Genomic DNA, 19,566 nt, shown 5'->3' with positions numbered 1-19,566 from the left:
TTGCCTGGATGTTCTTAGTAACTTTTTTGGTAACTGCAAGGGCTCTTGTCAAGAGTTACATGTAAGCAAAAAGGTGCTAAAATGGTTCTTTATTTGTCTTCTCAGGAGAACCCTCCATGGTTTTTAAAAATGAACCATAGCAGGATTCGGAGACTAGGATAGTCTAAGGAAACATTTGCAGTTCTTCAAAAGAATGCAGAATCTTAAATGGTTCACCAAATGGTTCTGAAATAATCCAGAACCTTTTTGAAGAGTCAAGGTGAGGTTCCCCCTTTAGGACACTTAAGAGCCCCTTTGGCACTATTTTAGTATGGAGTGACAGTAGAGGTATCAAATGTGTAACATTCTCAAAACTTTAATGTTCCCACAGGTAAAGTTTACAAATAAAACATATCATACAGTGAAAGTGTTATAGTTTACAGAAATAATTGGGATAAAGAAGAGCTTCTTATGTGTGATGTAGGCCTATGCAACATTCAGATTTTAGAAATGTAATTGGGTTCAACAAAACTACAATCTCATAAAAATTTGTTCTAACTTAAATGCCTACTTGGAAATGGCTCCCCTATTAACCCTATCCAATGTTGGAATGCACAACATGATTCTCATCACCATATACCATATGTTCTCCCAGCATTGACTGGTGTGGAAAGGGAACAGGATATGTGGCAGAGGAACATGAAGTGTTGTAAGAAGAACATGTGAATTAAGTGCAAGTGTTGAAATATTTATTCAGTGATTGTAGGTGTTGAGTATATTACCGTGGGTTTATAAGATAACATTGGCTGCTATTCACAAAGAGTCCCGAGCTAACTTCTCACTTGAGCTAAACTGGGGCTTAGTTCAATTAGGTATTGCCCTACGATTCCTCACATTAACTTCATTTCTCATATCACTCTTAGAAAAAGAAGTTCAACCTAGAACCAGTTTTACCTTCATGGTTATTTGAATAACCATTTTCAGATTTGACATAGTTATACTGTAATGCTCTAAGAAGATTCTTTTAAAGAACCTGGTTTGTAAACTTAAGACACATTGATTAAAGAACCAAAATGGTTCCTTGGATTCTTTTATCAACCATTTTGAGTGAAAAAGATTTTGAAAGAAAAAGATTCTATAAAGTCAAACCTTTATTTCTTAGAGTATAACCTTTAAATGAGACTTTATCAAGCTACATTGTTCATATTCTACAATGTCATGAAAGTAGCAAATGAATGGACTGTTGCTATCAGGCTGATACTATTATACTCCCAAGATAAAGTTGGTTTCTTTTTTGTGAATTGGCCATGGTGGGCATCCGGGCACTGTGCTTGCTCAAAATTTGGTACGCCATGCAATGTGCATGAAGTGCAACCCTGGTGCACTGTGCACAGTTCTTACTTACCCTAATATGAGTATTGCTTCCAAACACCTGTTTGTTTTCATGGCATTTGGTTATTGTAACATTATCCAGCCCTGACCTATCCCCACTGCTCAAGATGAATACTTACCAACAAAACTCTGAACAAAAGGAACAGAATGTTGGATGTCGGAAGTAGTGAGCTTGGAATCTGTGACCTCTGTGTTCATGGATCTTAGCCTTCTTGATTGCGCCACGACGACGTGTCAGGATCTTGTCTGCATCATCATCCTCTGGTGACTGTTCTCTCATACTTGACTGTACCATGTCTGTTTAGAGGTACCAAATAATAAAAACAAAAGCATATGGAAAGATATTATTGAAAAGAGGGTAATGAAAGTAAGTTGTAATATGGTACAATATATATTGTAAAGTTAAACAAACAAAGAAACCTTCCACCACATTAGAAAAATGAAACAGGATCATTAATTTCCATTAACAAACCTATGGAGATTAGGACACCCGTGAGGATACTACCCCATGTGTTGCTTCAAGTTTGGTAGTGACATTAAAATGTGCCTCTGTATGAGAGAGTGTTCTGATTGTGCTGCTGTTACAAGAGAGCTTATTATGCTAGGATTCCAAGAACGGTGCACAGGTTTCAAGGCTACGCAACAGGCAGTGACATCAATACCAAAATAAAAGTGACACAAGGTTTAGTTTAGGCACTTACATGATGCATTGAAAGTCCTAATATTATAGTATAACATCTGATCAAATTGGTCTGAAGTTACACGATAATAATTAATATGTATTAAATATATTGGTTTTGACTAATTTCTGATCAAATTAGTCAAACCAATACGGTAAAAGGTCATTGCACAGGGATACCAGTCAAATATATAGCAAAACCAAGCAAGAAGACATTCTGATCCCAAGAAACATCAAAGCTATTCTTAACTTATTTCTCTGAGGAGAAAATGATTTGTATGATTTAATTGTACATGTGCTTCCTTCTCAACCTCACTATCATTCAAATGTGCTTCCTTCTCAATCAATCAGTCAGTCAATTGATCAATCATTCATTCAATCAATCATTCATTCATGCAAGTGTTCCTGTCCCCAACATTTAGGCATAAAATGGGAAAGGCACAATGACAAACAGGATCCATTATTCAAAAATAAACAAGTATAGGGCATTTGTCATCCTCATCAGGCATTGTATAAATACAGTCGAAATTTCCTATTTTAATTGGATTACTTAATGGAGTTTGCACATCGAAAAAAGACAGGACAATATATAATTCTCCCAGCAGAGCGTTCCTTACAAGTTGGCATATTAATTATTCACCACATGCATACACTTTTAGCCATCTTCTTTCCCCCCTTCTCTTATATAATTCCATCAAGAGAATGAGTGTGAGATTTCTTAGCGCAGTTATTTAACTGGAGGCAATTAACTTAAAGTAGGAGCCATGCTATACATTGGGGACCTTTCACTATTGCCTTATGTGATATATAGGATACAGATAGAGATTATCTTACCCAATGGTGACAAATGCACTTGTTATGCCATGCAATAACATGCTGGTAGTGTTATGTCATATGCTAGCATTCTTCAATCAATTTAAGGTTAGTATAACAGTGATTTGATTTGTAATTACACCTAGTTAGTAAGGTAAAGCTTGGTCTTAAGGGGTCTCATAACGATATTTTTCAGTTTAGCCTCTGTTGAAAAGTAAACATGAACTACACCAAATATCATATGTGAGAAATACAATTGGTTAGAACATGTTATATTATGTCATTTGTTTACAAACTTTTAGTTGGTGTAGATCACATTTATTTTTCTACAGGGGCTAACCTGAAAAATATTGCTATAAGATCCCTTAACATTATGAAATCCCGTTCAGTCTTACACAAGGTACCAGCCCTAATCTAAAAAATCTATCTAATGCTATTTTAACCTAAAAACAAAAACAAAAGGCCTAATTCATAATGATTCTTAATAAAGGAAACATAAACTAAACAATAGTTATTGTAATAAGTTCAATTTCAATATTGTAGGGTATTTGTAAAAATGTATTTAACTCTCATAAATCCAGTAACATAATGCACTCCTTCAAAACAGCTGGGTTTTTTTGTGTGTGAAAACAAAGCTTTCAAATTTCAAATTTGCATGACATAGGCATTTCCATATCCGATTGCATGACATCAGTCATATTTAACACTTGTCATCTTCACACAAATTGTACAGGTTCTCTAATCAAATAAGCTCACAGCTGCAGTATCAATGTTATCAGATGTAACCTCACATGTTTTGTTCTAAAAATAAATGATAAAAAGATCATTTTGATGATACCATCAATATCCATCACTACTGCATCATTCATCACCTGTCACCATCACCTCATAATTGTAAATAAGATGATATTGAGATATATACATGTAGCAACCAATGTATATCTGTTGCATCTCACCTGTAGTCATATTGCTTCCAAATCAATCTAGATAGCTAACTGCTTTATATAAACCAGATGTCAATAAGTGCACAGGCCAACACTAATACCATCTAACTATATATCTATCTTTCAGTAATGTCATGTGAGTGAGCGATTTTAAGTCAATTTTTGCCTAATAAATGTGAATGAATGAGTGAGTGAAGTAAAACCTAAGTCACTAACATCCCACTCCTGATAAACTCAAGCAATTCCTAATTTCTTTGGAATACTGGGGGAGAATACTCAGAAAAATGCAAATAAGGTAGCAATTGACAGCCATGATGATATGGAATTGAACCCAGCCCACGCTGATGAGAGGCAAATTATCTTCCCCACACACTAAAATGACTGGAATTGAACCCAGCCCACACCAATAAGAGGCACACACTAAAATGATTAACTGAAATGCACATGACAACTGCTGGCACCATTACGACTTCCTTCTTTCCATAGTGTAGGTAGTAAAACCATCTTAAAACACCATAACCATGGCTACCGCATATCAACATGACCCAATCTTCTCCAAGATGATACTGTAACCTACATGTGATCCTATCAACCATGACTATGCCAATATTTTATCTGTACAAAGTGCGTATTAACAGATACCTGCAGTACCACCATTACAATATTTCCCCATTTACCCCCATGACCGGCCATATCCTTACATCTCATGACCACTTCCTTCACTACGCTTTCCATTGTATTTATGTTATTATTCTGTAAAGCACCTTGAGGTCATTTTTGTGACGTAAGGCTCTATTAAGTTTTAATTATTATTATTACAACCATACATATATTTTTGCATTATCATCATGAAAAGATCTATTGCCCGGATCTATTGTTACTTCAATAATAACCACATGTTTTGGGTTATCATTTTTTTGCTTTGTCAGCAAGATAATTGGCAACATAAAGATTTACCAACTCAATATATCTATTATACAGGATGTGATTAATCTAAATGAGAAGTTTGTCGAGTAATATCAATATTCATATTCAGTTTATATTTGCCCATTTAACAGGCTCATACATGTATATGCTGGAAACTAAAAAGGTTTCTAAAATATAAAAAAATTCTTATTGTCAACTATTTTTTTTTCAAAAGGATACAACCTGTCATATTTGTTACTAGTTTCCACATGTCAAGCCAGTCTACTGGCAAATTTATGCTACATGCAGCTTATATAGATGCAAAAAAGCATACAAATGAATGCAAGTAATCAAGTGGAGGCGTCATCTATCAATTGCACACAATTCCATCAAAGCAGTCGGCATGCTATCTATCTTACGTTCATTCATTTTCTAATTCTGTGACCTTCCCTAGGGAGACCAACACTATAGCACAACTTGTCTATTTTCATGCACTTAATTGCTAGTGCTTCACTGATTTCAAACATGTTTGTTTCTTCTGAATTTCCCTAATTTCCACTTTCATTCATATAATTGCATAAGTAATAAATTGAAGTTCTTTAAAATTCACACTAACTCACAAGAGTAAAAAGGTCTGAAACAAAACAACAAAATTTCCTTTTTTTCCCATTTTTTATGAAATTTGTAATTTGCAGCGACACAGTGTGATTAGATTTGGATTGACTTGTATTACATTTCAATTCCCTTGTCCTTTCTTTCTCCTATCTCTGATACTTTTTTCCCTTGTGATATATAAGATAAAGTTCAGCAAAATGTAATTCAAATCCTTTACACTGATTTGCACTGCTTCAATTGCTAGAAAATTGATGTAACCTGTTAATCTATTTATATTCTTCTAAATCAAAAACTGAGATACCTCAAACATACTGAAATATCTCAAACTGCAACTGGCTAAAAAGGACAATAACCGTGACTTGGGGAGGATAACACAAGAGGATGTCCACCTTGAATATGTGAACAACTGCAAAGAAGGAGCAAAGAATACTAACATGATGTGGGAAAAAGGTAAACACAGACAGAATGAAGGGGGACAAGAAATAACAAATGTAGGTACAATAGTCCAATAGCCAAACATTACAAGTTCCAAAGCCCACAGAAGTGTAAAACCTACAGAACAACAGGGACCGACAAGAATCAACAGTTCACTGGAACAAGTGATGAAAATCACTGTGCACATGAACAGATAATCACTGTGCATCTGAACAGACAAACTAAACCAAATAGGCAGAAAAACAACCTATGTTTCTAATACAAACGAAGGGCAATAACCCTGCTCAATGACTTGGGAATGTGATTTTTTTTCTTCAAAAGTTGGAATATGCAGACAATTTGAAATTGGTAGCAAAAAGACCAATTTGTTTACCATGTCAGTCAAATAAGTCAAACCTAACAGAAATCACATCTGCAGAGTTCATACAAGCAATAAATATTGGGTACTCTTGTATTATAACACCCATGACAGGTAAGCTTATGGGATAAACATGAGTGTTACGATAGTGTATAGCTTCACTTTTATCATAGTAAGAAATCACATGTAGTATAATACCAGATTGCCAAATATTGACCATGTTAGGAAAACAGTCTCATCAATCTACTTTTTCACATTGAGTTGCTGCACATTAGCTAGATGTTAACTGTACAGTCAATGATGAAATCAAGGATGCCGAGTAAATCCTCTCAAGTTACTGATGCTGATTATGTCGTGAAATTGAGACGTCATCTAGTTTAAAGGGGAAAATAGATAAAACTATCTGGTAATACATCCTAGATTGCTAGCCACAACATATAACCAGTGTGTAAATCCTTAACCCGTGGTTTGAACGTATTACTTATTGCCGAAGCAGCACTTCCCAACCAACTCATTAGCTCAGGTGGTGGAGTGTTGACCTAGTCAAACATACAAGGTTTAGGGTTCAAATCCTGGATGGGTAGTGGAATTTCTTTAGGCATATGCTGATGCTAACTATCAAAAATGTTTGGATGAAACTTAAATATGTGTTCCAGTATGTTCTATAATCCTCTTTATCAAAATTTAATTGTAACTGTAAATAATAATGATCTATTCTTTACTCATGTTCTCTGTCAAATAATTAGACATGCACAAACCCAGGATGCAAATTTCTAGTGCTTCATTCAATGCAAGCATGCCATGTTGAAAAATCACTTGCTCGCTTTCTTGTTGACGCCATTGACTTTCTCCATATTTGCCTTGCCCCCATTGGCTTTGTCGGCACTATTCACTTTAGCACGGGCTACTTCCTTGGCTTTTGCTTCTTTTACTCGTTTCTCATAAAATGTACATGCTAAAACAAATACACAAAATATACTGTGAATGAAAAAGGAGATACATGCAGAGTTGATATAAAACTACAACATATAGAAATCACATTTGGTTAAGTCAATCTTGAAGTGCATGCACCTGTATAATAGTTACAGTCTTAAATTATACAGGGATTTTAATTTCTTAACCGTAACACCCAAAAAACCCACAAAATACCACAATGAAAAATGCTGTGTGAATCGCAGGGTCTGCGATGAAGCAATCACCCTAAGTGTTATATGCTCATGGAATTGCTGCCCGGGCAACGATAACCTGTGTAGCTACCGGTCCGTGATTGTGTGGTTGGCATGCGGGGGTTAAAGGTTTGAATCCTGGGGGTGGCAAGTGACTTCTTTGTTCATCTTCTCTCCTTTTTCATATCTTCTTTTAATAACTTCCGATATCAAAAAGCAGGGTTCATTGTTAGGGTTAGATAAGATGTATTTTTCCAGATTATAGCCTATGTTAATAGGATCCATCCTTCATATCCAGCTTTATTATTATCATTATTTATGGGTTACAAATTCAGCTAAGTAGAGAGACTTTTGGTCCTGATGAAGAATTGTTCCAAAATACAACACTGATTGTTCCAAAATACAACACTAATTCTGGATTACGTACATTTCACGTCAGAGCTGCTCATATTTGGAACAGTTAATCACCAATGATTCTAACTGATATGGAAAATATGTCTTTGAGACAATTCAAAACAAATGTTCTCATTTCATGTTAAAATGTATATAGTCTATGAATTCCTAATTGTGATTGCATTTTTTTTGTATATCTTATATTGTATCACCTTTGTGTACTATTATACTTTATATTATATTATGTTTTGTATTGACTGAGGGCCTGCTTGGAAAGCAGTGCTGGTCACTGAAGTTGTTGCCCTTAATAAAGAAAGAATAAACTAAACTAAACATCTGATGAAAACTTGCCAGCTTTTTTTCAAAAGGCATGTCCATTGAAACCTTGTCTCTTGTTAAACTTTCAAATCACATTAGGCCATTTTACAAATGTAGTCAAAAAGCTCCTGATAAGATCAGATATATTACCAACTACTACTACTAATGCTTTATTATCTGAACATTTGATGTTTCCATTGACAGTGAGACAATTTCTTCATGGTGTAGCTTCATTTATTTACCAATGCGCACTTGGTGACTACACTGTACACACCTGCCACTGCTGACTGGTTACCATAAGCTACGAATGATATGAATTTGATGAGGACAAGGTACAAATGTATGGCGGAAATTGACATCTATTTTTATGAAAGAGTGATTCTTGAAGACCTAAGCCTTTTCAAAGGACATTGACTTACGGTCACCTTACCATCTTCACTCTTCAATAAAGTACTGAACTCTTGCAGAACTGAGCTACACAGCGAGAGCATTATGAATCATATCTATAGAAAATATCAGTGTTGTAATACACACTACAAATTCTAGGAGTATAGTCATACACTTGAATAACATCTTTCAACTGGATGTTGAAATTTTCACAAATGTCAAATTCTATGGTAGCTATTGTTTGCAATGTCTACTCCTATTACACTCAAGTATGTAACATCATCTGTACTTTTGCGTTATTTATCGCTACTTTTTCACTCGTCTGTCAGTGATGTATGCTCGCAATTTCTCTCATAAACAGTAACCATGTATCCTTGAGAGATTCTTGTCCAAACATCCTGTAACATGCGTAACTAAAGCTCTACGGAGGATGTGATGCATTTTATGTCAAATTGCAGGAGATTTGTTGTTGCTTGTAAAGAAAGGTTCTCTACGACTCTTGCGCACACATGTGCTGACATCTTAATGGCTCATTGACAGCATGAGTTGCATGAAGCATGTCTCTGTTTTGCCTAACCATGTTGCCTTTGTAGTGAATCGTGCGGTACGAGCATACTAGTGACTTGTAAGTGGCTCAGACAGATACTGAACTTTTAAATGGATACAAGAGAGCTCAAGTAAATCCTTGGCTGCATGACAAATCAATGAAAAGAGTTGAGTAGCTGCTAATACATAATTGATTTCAGTATAGGTAGCTATATACATGTAACAGAGCCGACTGATAATGTCGCACACTACATACTAATGGCAGACAGATCAGCACTTGATAGCTCCTAGGCAAGTACAGCACCTTAATCAGCTTACACCAAGATAAACCATAATGGCCATGTCTATCCTGTTAAAAGACTTTTCACTACATAACAGTACTACATGGGCACAGCCCTTACAAGATTGATAATGATTGGAAGTGTTCCAACTAGGATAATTCCTTGAAACCAAAGCAGGCATATTGATACCTTTTATAACACATACATCATTTCACACATCAGAAAGGCAACACATCCTATACCCTTTTTGTGATCAATATCAAATAAAATCGTTATAAAGTACAGTCATCAAATTTCTTTTGCATTTGTTACGATGCATGTAAATGCAATTGTCTAACTACTCGATCAAGTCAAGGTTTCAGCATCTCATTCAATATACAGCATATCAATGTTTTTTACATAGTCATCATAGCACCCATGTTGGTATGCATAAAAGGCTCATGAGGTTATGATGACGATTTCAACTGATCAACCATCATCTCTGTCCATTGTGACTGAAATTGGAAGCGGACTGAAGCAACATAACCTCAAGTAAACTCATCAGTCTGGGCTTGATTATTGAATTTACACAAAACCTATCCGATTTCAAATGTATGAACACAGTCCTTGAATGCTGACCATTGATTTTTAATAGTTGCAAGCAAGCCACTTGATGTCATCAAACCTTGCAAGGTTTACAGTCACATATCAATACATATGGCCAGCAGCACCATATAGCTATAGAAAAATCTTATGACAGGAGGAAGTGCTCTCTCTGCAGTTAAGGAGACCCTCTTCATAGAAACATCATTTCAAGTGAATATCAAGTTGAGTGTCAATGATGCCACAGGAAGAAACTATTGATTGGATGCAAGCATCAACATGGTGTCTACAAGTGGTACACATTAACCAATTGTACGGTGTCACAGGTTGTTTGCAAATCTGACACATATTTACATCTCATCATACATAGCCACCGGCGTGTCCAGGGGGAATTAGAGGGGGGCTTAGAGGGGCTTTCAGAATTATGCGGGGGGGCTTAATGGCTGATTTTACATGATTTTCAACAAAGTGTGGGGGCTTCAGCACCCAAAGCCCCCACTGGACACGCCACTGACAGCCCTGCATGTAACTTCAATAGATGGTAACAGTATCACATGGTGTAAAGACCAACATACCAATCTGTCAGTTTACATGTAGATGGAAACAAACTTAAATTGTGATACAAATAAACACATCAATACTAAAATGTTTTGCCAAATCTTTTTTAATCATACACATAGTCCTTGCATACAAGTGCAACATCAAGTGTGTGCTACCCAGTTAGTAGTATGCTTTACTTGGAAAAAGGATTTGGCAAAACATTTTATATGATTAAACAAGATTCATTATCTAATATTGATAACTAAAGGTTACAAGGGTGATCACAAATGTTCTATCCCTCAAGTTGGCTTATGAATTAAACATCCATGGGTTTGCAACCAGGACCTCTTCATTTCTAGACACACACACTAAGCTTAACAACAAACAAGAAAATCAGCACAGAGGCATTGATGCACACTAGATATCTCAGTATGTCTCAGGAAATCAAAAACAATATGGTAACCCACCCACATTGGCAACCTTAAAGAAGCAATCTTCAAGCTATTACCAAGAACCAGAACATAAGCTTGCATAATAACTCTTGATCAGCTTTGCACAGGCAAGCATCTTTAAAATCATAAAAATTTAATGACTTCAAAGGTAGATTGAAATAATCTTGTCTCTCATCCGCTTATATTATCAATTATAATTAAGTGATATTGAATGAAATATTAAATTTCATTCTGCATAACAAAAATCTTAGACATGCAATTATGCAAATATTTTTGCTAAAGGGGTAATTCTGGAGTCTTTGTATTCGTCTCCATTAGGCTAAAAACCCACATGTTTGTTTTCAGCAGGTTGCCTGAAAACCAAAATGTGCAATGCATTTTTTATTTGAATTTCTTAAAATTTATTTTTAGAGCCAGGATTTATGGTAACATATGCCTCAAATGAATATTTGATGTCAAATCAGTACAGAGTAGGTTAGATATGAAAACTGTAAGTTTAACTTGAGGATAATCAGAAATTGATTTTCAGAGGAATTATTGATTCCATTATTGCTTTAAAGCAACATGTATGAGAACATTTCTTTTTGAAAAACGTTGTCATTCATTTTTGTTTGAAAATATATTTTTCAGAATTTCTCAAATAAAGAAACAAAATGTGGTAAAATTGCTCTAAAAACAAAATATATGAAGGCTACAGGAAACAGTTGCTTAGCCTTAGATAATTTTTAATCATATGTAACTATGTAACCATCTCATAGGTAATACGGCCGTGTGTCCTGAACTCGCCACCCTTAGCGTTACATGACAAATATTATGAATTTTTACACCAACAGGGTTTCTAATTAGATTATCTCGACAATCATCAACCCTAAACTAGCAAAAGTATATATTTTTGGAAAGCTGAAGGCATAAGCAATTCATATATATACATTTCAACTCATTATACAGGGTGACCTGTAAGTTATACAGGGTGGAATAAAAAAGATTTTGATACAAAATGGGTCACTCAATGCATTGCTTATTACCAACTTACAGTAATAAACTGGAAGTAAACAACATTCATTTGGTTAGAGGATATGGAGAGCCAACTGACTTTGGAAGAAACCAAAATCACAGCTGTTTGGTAATCTCGGAATATAGGGTGTCCCAAAGTATGTTAGATTTTTTTACAATTCAACATATTTTGAACCTAAACATTTTCCCCCAAACCCATACAGAAAAAATATGTCCATATTTAGATTCCTCGTCAAATTTCCCTTCAGAAAATCTATACTTTGACTATGATAGGATAAGTCATTAAAATTTTACAGTAACTTTTAGATTTTGAAGACATCTGCATTACTTACTACAGTGTTTAATATGACAACGGGTAGTTTTGTATGGAAAAGTTTGTATTTTCTAGACTAAACCAATCATAAATGATTAAAAACAATTAGTAGAATTGTTTAGCTGTAAGGCCATGAGTCTTTTAGATGCTAAATAGAGTCCAAATCCAATTTACAGCCTTTACAGAAGCAGATTACGCACTAAAAATAACAATCCCATAGAGTTTGTGTGTACTACATCCCCCACCACCACATCCCCCACCACCGCCACCCTGCCCATTCTGAATTCTATGAAGCACAGTGTCAGTATTAAAAAAGTTCAAGTATTTCTTTTTACAGGGTTGAAAGTGCATTTTATTTAGCAATAAAATGAGACCACAAGCATGACAATAACGTCTTGCTTGACAGAGATATCATCATTTGTTTTGAGTCGACTTTGGCAAAATGTAACGTCGCCACCTTTTTTTGGTGGCGAGCTCAAGACACACGACCATACATAATACCTTCAAGTCTACTAATCAAATCTGGTAAAACATCATTCCCAGAATGTGCCCACACTAAAATGCACAACCAAAATATTATTCAATTAAACAATTTCAAAGTACCAGTGTTTTTAAAATCTCATTTTAACGTAAGTACACTTTGTTCATTTATATTACAGTAAAGATATTTAAATAATATGAATTTCAACTATTTGAACCAGTCATAGTGGAGCCATCAATACATCATAAAATTGAATAATGTGCTGGTTTCTTGTGCCATTTTTGGTGATCAGTTTAAATCAAACATATATCATCGGTGAGTCTTTGATGCTACACTTTCAGACTTGGAATTCAAGATTATACTCATGGCACATCTTATAACATTTGTAATTATCAAAATGTGGACAATGTTGCACAAGTTTTTTACAGGTAATATAAATAACATTCACATCTTTAATTTTATCTTCTTTACCAGCAGTTTGAAGAATTGTCCCATGCTACATTTTGATGAGCGCTAGTATGTAACTAATAAAAGGCTCTTTTTGACAGTACCTTTTCTTCAGAATGGAAATTCCAATCTATCCTCATTTTCCTCTCGTATACAAGGTGCATATATTACAAAAGTTCACAACTTGCATAAAGGGTACTTATAGTCCCTCATCTTTGAAAGGTGTACCCTAAAATTCCACAAATCTGATATATTCAAAGGCAATAACAGAGACTTTCACCTTACTATAATCTATACTCAAAATATTTAAAGGATAAAAAACTGGCAATGCTGATGTTCATTATATCTTTTGCCCTCATGGTGCTGACCAAAGTGTTTTCAGTGTCATGGGATTTCAGTACTCAGTAGTGCAAGTGTTATGTTGCCTAACCATTATTTAATGAAGTTACACTTACATTATTTACTGTGTTACTGCTGTTTTTGGAAAATGCTAATAAACTAGCTGATCTTTAATTCTTTTGAGCAGTGTATATCAAATCTCTTAGCAACAAGTGACGTTGCCTCACACTGCAGCCAACATTGTTTTTACAAAAGGTATGTGTTGATAGTGTTCAAACAAAAATGTATGATTTTTCAGATGCTTAAAATAAATTTCTCACTATCCTCGAAGAGCAAAACCTCTCAAGAAACCATCATAACTGACTAGATGCAGATGAACCTGTACTAACGTATACATTACTTGATATTGCATGTTAACAAACCACTCAGGATGTTGATAAAGCCTGATGAATACTGATCTCCTGTATCTCTTTTCCCACAGGTGTTTACATGTATCAAATTTAACACCAGATTTTAAAGCCTTGAAAAGTCTTTATGTATCATTATGAAGCATAAGATTTGGTTTACACATGCAAAGCAAATTATCATATTATAGGATTATAGCATGCTCTAATAATTAGTCACAAATGTTGATTTTTTATATTCCAGATTGAATCTCATTTGCTAGCTTTGTAACCTCTCCATTTTGCCCCACATACAACAGGTACAGTAACCCAATCTGATAATTTGGTTGTAATATAAAACTTGAAAATGACATAAATGATGCAGTGAGAACAGAAGATGCATAGAGTAAGGAAGATTATTCATCGTAGTATACTACATCATGCACTGCTTAGCAACCAACATGCAATAACACACACATTTCCTATTGTTGCACATAACCCAGATTTAAAGAGACCGACCTAATTACATTTTAACATGGGATTGACCAGGTAAGCCAGAGGGAGTACTCGATGGATGCAGACTCATGGTAGCCATATTGGTTGGTTGGGTTGCTAGGTAACAAAATCATCCATTTTCATATCTTTGAAATTTTATTAGTTTACCTGTGCATCTTTCTGATTTGAATAATTCCCAGGGCAAGCAAGGTGAAAGAAGAACAATGTCACAGTAAAATATCATTATGCTAGCTCTCCTCTCTCATCTCCCAGGATACACACCATGAAGTTCAAGAACCACTTTGTCAATCACATGCAAACTTGACTTAATTGCAAACTTCAAAATAAACTAGGTCAATTCTCAAACTTAGGTACAGTGAACTGTGCACTGCTATGACATGTATTGAATACTGTCTAGATCAGACTTGATATCATTTAATTGTAGATCAGATTACATGTCATTACCAAATGGAGATGGCAAATACGTTACTGGAGTTGCTGTCCTCTTGATGCATCAATGAGGATAGGCAAAGTAGCAAGATGCAAGTTACCCATAATACATCTGGATTATGTGCCACTTGCACTCAATTTATCCTCAAGTCGCTACTATTAATGGAATTAATTTTGACGAATGAGTGGATTTATCTTTTCAAATCAACAATAACAATTCAGCTCATTGGTTAGATTTGTAATGTAATTGTCAATGGTGACTAGCATGTTCAGATATGTCTTAACAAAATACTTTCAAGGAATTGCATGACATCACAAAATCTACAACATGTTAGAACATAGCAATGTACTTAATTGCTGACAAGAGGGCTATCAACAGCATCATAATCTATTTGAAATGACATAATATGTAGCAGCTACAGGCTGTATGCATCTAAATTATTGTTAACCATCAGTTTTGATGTCTATTGAAATGTCTGCTTCTTCCTGCAGCACTGGAGTGACCCAAATACATAGTTTTCTAACCTCTTAAACATTAACCTATAATATGGATCTTATGTTGCACTTTGATGTGTAGCAATCATTTTGATACAGCTTGCATACTTATATGCCTTCATTTTCCACGATTTAGGGTTGAATCTGTTGCTGTTTCTATTACTAGGGTAACATTGCAATATAATGAATGTACTTTGAAAAGACTAAATAAATAAGGCACTGATGTGAATTATGAATAGTAAAGCATGGAACAGATGAAGAGGTAATACTACAATGTTCATGATATAGATACATTCATGATTTCAATGCATGTCCGGAGTTGAGGCACAATAGTGAATTATAAGGATTATCTTACATTGAGGAAATTGGTAAATTTAAATCAAGTAATGCATAATATTGTTGATTGTTTTTATACCAATGTTGCAATAACAACCTGCTGTTGCCTTCAGGCAAGTACTGTATTAGTTGTTGATCATTCTTGGTGCAATATCCTTGCTTGTGTGTACTCATTATAGGTACACATTACACATACATCTGGATATCATATCTCTGGATGTCATTCTGAAGTGATCAATTCATGCTCAGCTGAATCAGCAGGTTGCTATTGCAACAACAATATCAATGCAGAAACATCAAATGACTTGATTTCCAATATTACCAAAGAAAATTTAGTCTTAATACTTCAATTACCCAACCTTGGACAAGTAAGCTGTAATGAATGTTTTGTCAACATAACATATAAGTACTGAATAATGAACCCTAAACTGAGGAAGGACAAGACAAAAGCATGTTTTTCAAAACGGATATGAAAGGGGATTTCCCTGTGAATACAATGTTAAGTAACCACATAAAAACAAAATCACAACTTAATTCTGAACAATATAATAATAATAATAAACGGTTCTTATAAGGCGCAAAATCTTCCGAAGAACTCAGAGTATGCAAAAACATGAAAATAACAAAAAGCAATTAATTCTGTAATTAATTCTGGAATGAAAATTTGCTGTAGAGTGAAATGTTAGTAAGTTTTATTTAGTCAACCTGTACAGCCAAATTAGTAAATTTAAGTATTTCTTGTCAGTTATTACTATTTCCAGCTACCATATTAGTTAATTAACTTCACAGGGCGCTTATAACAAAAATCACTTTGGATGGGCACTTATTTTTTATATCATTTACATTAGTGCATACCTAAAATGGCCCAAAATATGGCTTTTATGGACAATAGACGGTTCGGTGTTTGATATGAGTGCACTGCACATGATGGAGGATCATGTGCAGATGGATCCCTGCACATAATGATGGAGGATCCAATGTGTACTACAGTTGCTGAGTGTGCGTTTATAGGGGCATGGGCGTTTAATGAAACAAATATGGTAGTTAGTTTTTTGTAGTCACAGACCCAGTGTATAGCGTATACTCCATAATTGTTACCAAGTGTTTAATGCTGAATGCCATTTTTGACTTCAAAAAGCATTCGGTTAGCACATAAAAAGGTATAAACTGGTGAAAGCAAGGATTGTCAATAAAATGCTAGACTTCAAGCATTCTATTTAAACTATTGCAAATCAGGCATCACCTGGTGAATACTTTTTGACTTCAACTATAGAAATGGTGCCTTATGTCAGTTAGAAACCATTTTGTGTGTTAAATTAGCAGCACAAAATTGATGTACTTTCTGATGCCAGAAATGATAAAGCATGTAAATTAGACCAGGGGTAAATTTCACGACGAGGTCTTCTTGATACAGCTCAACACCAAGGTGACCAGATGAAATATTGGTAGTTTGTAACTTACGTTTTAAATTGCTTTTGATCCTCAATGTTGAGGTAATTCAGGTAAACCGTTCCACTCCTTGAGTGTTCTGTGTTTTAAATTAGTTCTTAAAGCAGTCTTTTGATGTAGAGATTTTAATCAATACTTCGCTGCGAGTCTGATGAGTAGGAGTTGAGATACAATGCATCATAAGTCCTTGCATCTATTCAAGTTCAAACCCATCGTAACTCTAGCATACAAATGTAAAACTCACCATGGTTAAGTCTTACAATGCATCCTAACTCTTTGTGAAATCCACCCCTAGTCTCATCTTTGCTCAATCAGCCAAATGAGATGTAAGATTCACCATGGTGTAAGACTTGCAATGCATCCTAACTCTTTGTGAAATCCACCCCTAGTCTCATCTTTGCTCATTCAGCAAAATGAGATGTAAGATTCACCATGGTTAAGTCTTACAATGCATCCTAACTCTTTGTGAAATCCACCCCTAGTCTCATCTTTGCTCAATCAGCCAAATGAGATGTAAGATTCACCATGGTGTAAGACTTGCAATGCATCCTAACTCTTTGTGAAATCCACCCCTAGTCTCATCTTTGCTCAATCAGCCAAATGAGATGTAAGATTCACCATGGTTAAGTCTTGCAATGCATCCTAACTCTTTGTGAAATCCACCCCTAGTCTCATCTTTGCTCATTCAGCAAAATGAGATGCTGATAATTCATGACTTGAGTCAATCTGGACATCCATTACATTATACATCAGCAAATACACAAAAATTGTGAAGCCGGCTTAAAATACCATGTATACAATGTAAATGTCAAGTAATCTGAATTTATTTCAAAATTTTGTATTCAGGGTAATAATAATAACTCACAACTTCACCATTAATTTTGTCTCAGGAGTATTAACTGTGCAGGTCAACCTGAGACTATTGAGATGGCACTGATACTGATAAGTTGTTTGTTTGTCATTATCAAGACAGATCACTTATGTTAAGAATTGTGACTGATCTATCAAGTAATGGCCATAATAATCAAGTAATCACAACAATCATTAATGTTGAAAGCACTTCTGCATGGTTTAAAGGTAAAATTTAACATCTAGTAGATGAAGCACTTAGAAAAAGAAACATGAATTTAACATGAGTATGGATATAGCTCGTATTGGGGAAAGAAAGTTGAATGACTCTAGTATAAGCTTAGTCTCGGAAGTCTCTTAATGACAGGAATGTTATTTCCTCTGTGGTAACATCCCTAATATGGCATTATATCTCACTAACATTTTGTCATTAACTAAACAAATCCCTAGACACCTTAGTGAATGTTGTCAATCAATCAAAACAAAACCCTACATGGTTCTCTTACAACCTGTGCGAGTGATTATATTACCCCAATTCATTTATTAGTCAATATCTACATTATACATGAAAAGACGTGATGAAAGGAATTATGTTAGCAGAGAAAAGATCCCTATATAGATGAGCTAATTAGATGGTTACAATAGCATGAGCTAAATTTGTTTGTGTAGACAAAATAAATGCTGCTAATGTTTATAAGAAATTATTTGGGGCATCATGTACACTTCAAAACAAAATCTCTGGTTGTCATAGCAGTAATAGGCATGATTTATTCACAAGGCAGCCATTTATGAACTGAGTATCATTTCACTATTCATAGGCACAGCAGCTGAAGGAGTGTCCCATTATGCTTTGCGGTGCCACAAAATAGAACTGAACGTGCCATAGAAAATAGACACAAAATCCCTCACTGCAACTTTCAATTACTTCAGGGGTGCTTATGACTTTTGTTTGAAAAAGTATAACCCCTGAAGTAGTGTAAAACTATCCATATAGTTCTCGATATCTACACGGCTCTTCCATATATTTTATATACATTTACTATGGAACAAGTAGATACACTGCAATGCATGATGGGATACTTCCTTCAGCTGCTGTGATTTCTGTGCAAGTTTCATTAATCAAGATGTGCCTGGGCTTATTTTAACAGTCAAATGATTACTCAATAAATGTTGCTCTGTGAATTATGACAGCGCATCTTGGTTTTAATTAGGAAAGCAACATCTGACCATTTGAACCTATATGGACTTGTTCTGCCTCTTTAACCACAGTGACATACTGCTTTATTACAGCAGACATGAGGCTGGGTTAGCTTCATTGCTCATACAAGAATGTGCAATGTAATTGGATGTGGATAATGATCCCAGATGGGCTTTAACAAATTGTTGATGCTCTGATACTGATGGTGAATGGATGTTTTTGAAGAAAGCAGGACAGTGATGACAAGTAATAGCCTTTCCTGGTCTAGATTATTTCACATCAGTGCTATAGATGGTAGACTTCATCATAGTGTATACAGTCAATACACCTGTCATCTCAGCTTTGTGTATAATGTATCCATATGTAGCAAACAACCTGTAAGCCTACCTATGAATACACACAAAATCTAGATAACTATATCACCCAGAATGAGTTCCTCCTCACCTTACAAACAGTCTGATTCAAACATCTAGTCTCTCGTTATTTGGGTAAATCAAGCATCATCAATACACATGGAGCACATTTCTTCCT

General features: G+C 35.0%; 1 protein-coding gene across 6 annotated transcripts in view; it reads right to left on the bottom strand.

Moving 5' to 3' along the window:
- Positions 1-19,566, bottom strand: part of LOC140149254 (protein kinase C delta type-like) — a 245,718-nt gene that overhangs the window by 26,593 nt on the left and 199,559 nt on the right. For all 6 annotated transcript variants that reach the window (XM_072171491.1, XM_072171497.1, XM_072171492.1 and 3 more), the window contains one exon: positions 1,491-1,668. In XM_072171491.1, coding sequence (XP_072027592.1) covers positions 1,491-1,668 — 178 coding nt within the window. The remainder of the gene's footprint in view (positions 1-1,490; positions 1,669-19,566) is intronic.

The sequence above is a fragment of the Amphiura filiformis genome, chromosome 3 (assembly GCF_039555335.1).
Source record: "Amphiura filiformis chromosome 3, Afil_fr2py, whole genome shotgun sequence".
Taxonomy (NCBI): domain Eukaryota; kingdom Metazoa; phylum Echinodermata; class Ophiuroidea; order Amphilepidida; family Amphiuridae; genus Amphiura; species Amphiura filiformis.
Note: the sequence above shows the minus strand (reverse complement) of the source record. Positions and strands in the feature narration are given on the sequence as shown.